At 32.3% G+C, this 6109-nt stretch overlaps 1 protein-coding gene across 1 annotated transcript in view; it reads left to right on the forward strand.

Moving 5' to 3' along the window:
• LOC111085598 overlaps positions 1-3340 on the forward strand; it is a 15633-nt gene extending 12293 nt beyond the window's left edge. The window contains exon 3 of the mRNA XM_022384915.1: positions 659-3340. Within this exon, the coding sequence (XP_022240623.1) occupies positions 659-1516 (858 nt within the window). The 3' untranslated portion in view covers positions 1517-3340. The remainder of the gene's footprint in view (positions 1-658) is intronic.
• Positions 3341-6109: the final 2769 nt, after the last annotated feature.

Genomic DNA, 6109 nt, shown 5'->3' on the forward strand with positions numbered 1-6109 from the left:
AAGTAAAGGCTTGTGTCGCTTAAGTTTCGTCGGTAGGAAGTTACGGAAAATCAATTAAAAAAAACGGAGACGTAACAATATGTTTCGTATGGTACAGTTCTCAATAAAACAAAACTACTAAAACATCAGATTTCAGAAAGATATGTAGTAAAGTCCAAAAGTAGTAACGTATCTGTGAAATAATTAGTGATTATTTAGAGATAGGTAACACAAAGTGACCTTTGGTTGAAATGGATTTACACTTGCATTGTATTGGTTTTTAATAACTCCATGATATTTGTAGTTTCTACTCAATCCTTTTCTTAGGAACTCAGACAGGTTGAAAAACAAAAGAACAGAATGTGTATGTTAATCTAGAACTATGTCATTAGTGGGTATAAGTATCATACAAGAGTACTGTGTAAAACTTTGAGTAAACATTTTATCTATATTAATGTTTTAGCATGTTCAATAAATACAGTAAAAATATATTGAAAATCTTACAATTTTTCTTCAAAAATATTTAATTTTGTGTTTATTTTTTCTGTAGTAAGTTTAATCAGATATGCAACAAGCTAACTTGAAAAGATAGTTCTTGTGCAAAGATAGAAATTTTAATCTTCAAATTGGAAAAACAGTTTCATTTCAGTGATGTTAACATTATCTTTCTATTCATCAGAACACCAGTGAAAATGATGGAAGAGAACCAGATTTTCCTCACATAGATGTTGATTTTGAACAGAATCTTCCTCCAGCTTACGAAGAAGCTATCAAATATCCGTCTCCTTTCTTTCGTTTGAATTCGGTCAATTTTAGCTCAAATGTTTTATCCAATAGAGGTCTTACGGAAACTGATACTGCTAGGTCTCTATCAGACCTTCGTGTATCAACTATTGAAGAACTTGCTGCTACTGAGAACCAACACCAAACTAATTCTGAAATGGACATCACGCCAACTGTAGATTCTGTGGCTCCTCCTGACTATTCTGACATTACCGTCTTGCCTACCAGGATGAATGGTAACTCCTCACTTGGTCCTCCTGGAAAGTATATTTGGTTTTTGGTCCTCAATGAAGAAAACAGTTCGCCGCTTGAAGCTCACGATATATCTAGAATAAGCGAGACCAGTAATACTGATAACGTATACGTTACAGAAAGTCGTGCTGGTCATTCGACTACCCAAAGTGTCCCAAGAAACACTCCTATACTTTCATATGTTGAAAACAATGAATCAAATGTATCTAGACCTATAAGAGTTTCGAGACCACAAACAACGGAGTTTCATGAAAATCTTAATTCTTATGCATGTTCTAGAGGAAGTCCAGAAATAATGGATAGCAATTTTCGTTTGGTTGCTAGTCTTTCTAATGATGAAGTTAATCCAAATGCTGTTCATCATTCAGCCTTAACACTCGAACATTTATCTATCAAAAACGAGGACTTAGAAGGAAACCGTTTGGATTACCAAAGTATGAATGAACGAGTTATGAATTTGGAGTCACAGTCAATTTCTATCTCGTCAGATACAGCAGCTTAAACTTCATATGTGCCTTTTTTAGGTTAACTTCATGGGATGATGAGAAATCAGTATGAAAGAAGCTCCTGACTTACAACAAGGTTACATTTTGCCATCACATTTCATGCAGAATATATAAAAGTTTTGTTTTTGACTTGTGATCCATAGTGTCTCCAAATCAAGTTCATCATCTTAGGGTTTCTTTCAAATATGGTTTAATTTTATCAAACTGTTTGTAAGAACAACTGTTTAAACAATGACCTACCAAAAGGTCGAAGTATAAGTTCATGAAATAGTCAAACGTTTGTATTATATTATTGGAAACTGTGACGTCCCAATAATTTATACTAAGGAGGAAGTATATTTTGAACAATTGGGTATGTGGTAAAAGAACAAAAATAATGGCCTATTTGTGACTTTTCTGTGAAGCTTATTTTGTAAATGAGAAAATATTCTATTAAGTTTGTAAAGCAACAAAAACTGCTTCACCTTATAAAGTTAGTAAGTGATTCGTTCGGAGTATTTTCAAATATTGAATATTTTTCTTTTTTTTTCTTTAATACAGTAAATTCGTATAGCTCTTAGTATTCAACTTAATATATACTTATTAAAGTGATACCCAGGTAAAAAGTAATATCAGTTTATAAAAACATCATATAAAAATGGACAATTAACAAGTCAATCCAAGAGCTTGTTCCCCAGTGACACAGCGGTATGTCTGCGGACTTACAACGCTAGAAACCGGGTTTCGATACCTGTGGTGGGCAGAGCACAGATAACCCATTGTGTAGCTTTGTGCTTAACTTCAAACAAACAAACCAAGAGCTTAACTTGGTTCGATAAGAAACTGAACAAATATTCAAAATCACAAGGTGGCATTGTCTTTTATTAGAAAAGTATTTAACTGGTGTTCTTTGAAATGTTAATTCTTGGATTAATGTAAATTTCTTTTTACTGGAAAAATTCTGACTAATTGACACTCTCCAAAACGAAAAAGATATTACAGCCTAAAAGGTTATCAAAGATTTTGAAAGTTTCTATTTTACAAAAAATATTGCATTACAATAAACGTAATTCATGTCTAAAAGAAACCGATTGCCTACGGCATTATTTATTTGCTTGTTTATTCTAATTCAATTGTTATACGTTGCCAAAAAAAAAACTTTTATGCTTCCCAAAATGTACAGCTACAAGTAAATGCGTGAAATCTTTTACCAAAAGTGAAACAAGGAAAACAGCAATAATAGCCACGTACCTAACGAACTAAAAGTCTCATAAAAATCTCGTTTAACTTGAAAATTATTATTGCTAGCTTATCACTTAAATTTATCTCGGATTGGTTAACTAGGATGATTTCTACATGAATGATTTAATTTTAGAGAAAGTAACGAAGCTAAAGCAAAAAGAAAAGAAAATAGCAGTTAACAAACGTGGTGCAGCGCAGGAGTCTTCGTGAAATCAAGACAAATAATGTTTTCGGGCAATGTGTTTTCTTTTTTGTAGCGTTTTTCTTGCACGCAGATTTAATATATACAAGTTGTCTATCATCAAAATAAATTTTAGAAGCATTCCAAAACAAAACAGTTTCAATACATATGTTTATGCATAAAAAGTCCACCTCTCCATTCAAAAGTGGCGTTCAAGTAAAACTGTTGTATACAAACTGTTCTTTGAAATAAGTTTATGATCTATACAGCAATGGACATCTAATAATTTACTGAAGCTAAAAGTATTGTATAGGAGCATCTCAAACGACATATCATTTAATTATAACATAAAAATACTGGTAACTATACTGTTCTTGATTTAATATTCTCATTTGTAACATAAATTAAAAAGTACTGGCATCTATCGTATTATTAATTGAATATTTTTGTATATTTGAATATAAATACAAACAAATGTGAAATAAAATCTTTATGTAATAATGTTGCGCATCAATGTATATTTCTAAAGTAGTAAATGCTTATACCACTGAGCAAATGGTGTTTGGTCATTTGATTTTAATATTTCCTTGTGGCTGATGTTTCAATCCGGCTACCAGTTTTTAAGAAAAAATATATTAAAAACTAAACAAACCTGAGATTAAAACTTTCCAATGGATCAGCTAAGTTTCGATATTCAACAAAGCACCTATTTACCTACATTTTTAGCTCAATAAAAAATGTAATTTTAAGGAATTTTCTAAGATAAATCCATTCTGGCAAAAAGTTAATTTCAGGTGTTAACTATGCATTTAGACTAGTTTAACTTGAGTAACATTGTATTATTTTATTGGCGAAATCTTCAGTGTAACTGTCAACGATTTATATAGACTAAAAGAAATTTACGTCTTTATAGTGTTAAGCCTAATCTTATACTTTTCTTAAGAATAAGGTCATCTAATGAAGGCTTCTACTGTGAAATTGAACGTATTTGTATTTAAATTTCCTGTTTTAAATTTCTTAGTTCTATATTACATTTGGTAGCCGATCTATGGTTTTACCTACGGAGTAGTTCAACAAGGTTGTTTTTAGCATTTCTGGGGAACCTCCCATTCCAACTAGAGGATTTGGAGGAGCGCTGAAAGCCTTTTACACATTTATAATCCATAGTAGATGACGATAGAAAGCAACAACTTTTGATTAATGTAGGTTATAAAAATTCTCATTACTTACAAGTTAGAGGAAATTATTTTATCGTGAATTACATTAAACTAATTCCCCGCCCCTCTTTATCCTGTAAGCACGCAAAGCGAAATCTACATACATTCCCTCAAACAATGCCATTTCAACACTTTCACAAAAACATATTATTATATGTAATAATGCTTAATTTTTTCATGTTCAATCGATTACAATGCGATTCACTATAATTTAGAAAATCGGAAAAAGGTTAGTAGTAACCGACCTAAAATTTGCACAGGGATTTTAAAGCCAACACGACTGTCTGAGGCGTGCCGGTCTATATATCTGCGGGTCAACTGTTCGCCTCTCGCTACCGCAAAAAATAAAATTCGGGGCTTTGAATATGTTATAACGGTAAAAATTAGAGTAGCCCAAGAGTTAGTGATGGCTGCTGCTGAGTAACTGCCTTCCCTCTAATCTATCAGTTCAAAATTAGATATGACTATCGCAGATAATCGTTAAGTCGATTTGCGCAAATATTCGAAAACAAATATATGTAATTGATGCCATTATCTTCATTGATTTAAGCCCTTATTTCTGCTAGAACTTTCGAATCCCATCTGCGTCCGCCAACTGAATAATTTATTCATAACAGCCCTTGTTATCATAAGCTCGTACTTTTCAAGCTGATTTCAGATAATCTAAAACCAACTAAAATGCTACAGTAAACTACAGTGTGATAAACCGATAACACAAGCACATGGAAGATACGTACTGAAGGTTATAAAAAACGTCACAACTCACCAGGAAAAAGTAATCCCATCTTCTAGCAACAAAATGTCTCGAGAGAGTGTAGGGTATTGGCTAACAATGCAATCCAGTGTTTACTTCGAAAAACACAATTTAAAAATACTTAAATTGGCTTGCATAAAACATTTAACATTTTATTTAAAGAAGTAGACTGAAGCTCACACGTACATTGCGAATACTTAAGTATAATTAATACTGACACATGAATGAAAATTCATTGAACTTACAGTTAAAAAAGAAAACCTAAATATTAATTATTAATTTTGTGGTATTCAGGTACACTGATATCTAACAGATAAGTTAAAATTTTTCACAAAAACGCATGTTCAATGCTGTTGAGCGAAGAATAAATTGAATATGGGCAGCAAATGAAAAATAATTACACAAGTAAAAGGATAAAAGAAAATATATATTATGTTTGAGAGACATGGTTGGCAAGAAAGCATAATTTTATAGGTTATTACTATCGGCCATTTTGCCTTGATATAATATAATATAATACTGTTACGTCTGTGTGTTCGTTTGTTAATTTTCCGTAGAAATTATTTCCGAAGAACTTCAGCAATACAAGTCCTTTCTTAAATAAAACTAGTTTATTCTTTCTCAATTCAACTTTGCAGTACACTTAATTTCCACAGTCACTTTAACTTATACACACGCTAGAATTCACAACGATTCACGCAGTTTACTTACGGCTTGACTCGATTATCTGTCTATATCTTCAATCTGTTTTGTCAGCTATGTCCGTTCCGATTGATTGTCGGGCTTATATATTAGAATACAGCACATCTAGCAAACACTCAAGCATTCATGAACCTTCGAGATACTCATTACGTGTTACCAGCGTCACGTGACTTCCGCTGACGTAACAATACTATATTATGACGATATTTCGGGACATTTGGACATGAAAGTGTCCTGAAACGTCGCCGTAACATATATAATTCCAGACAAAATGCCAGATAGTAAAAACCTTAAAAATCTTTGTTCACAATAAAATGTAGCATATTTTACTCACTGGTCTGCTTACAACTATCCGCTGCCTCTTAATAATTAGAGTGAGAAGCTTTCTACACGACTGTAAAGGACAAAGATAACAAGAATTCTAGTGATTCCCCACGGGACAAAGACAAGAAAAATTCTGATTTACTGCGCCAAAGCTGGAAAAAAAATTTAAAGTATATCAAAATCCAGTGGA

This window comes from Limulus polyphemus, unplaced genomic scaffold (genome assembly GCF_000517525.1).
Source record: "Limulus polyphemus unplaced genomic scaffold, Limulus_polyphemus-2.1.2 Scaffold22, whole genome shotgun sequence".
NCBI classification, from domain to species: Eukaryota; Metazoa; Arthropoda; class Merostomata; order Xiphosura; family Limulidae; genus Limulus; species Limulus polyphemus.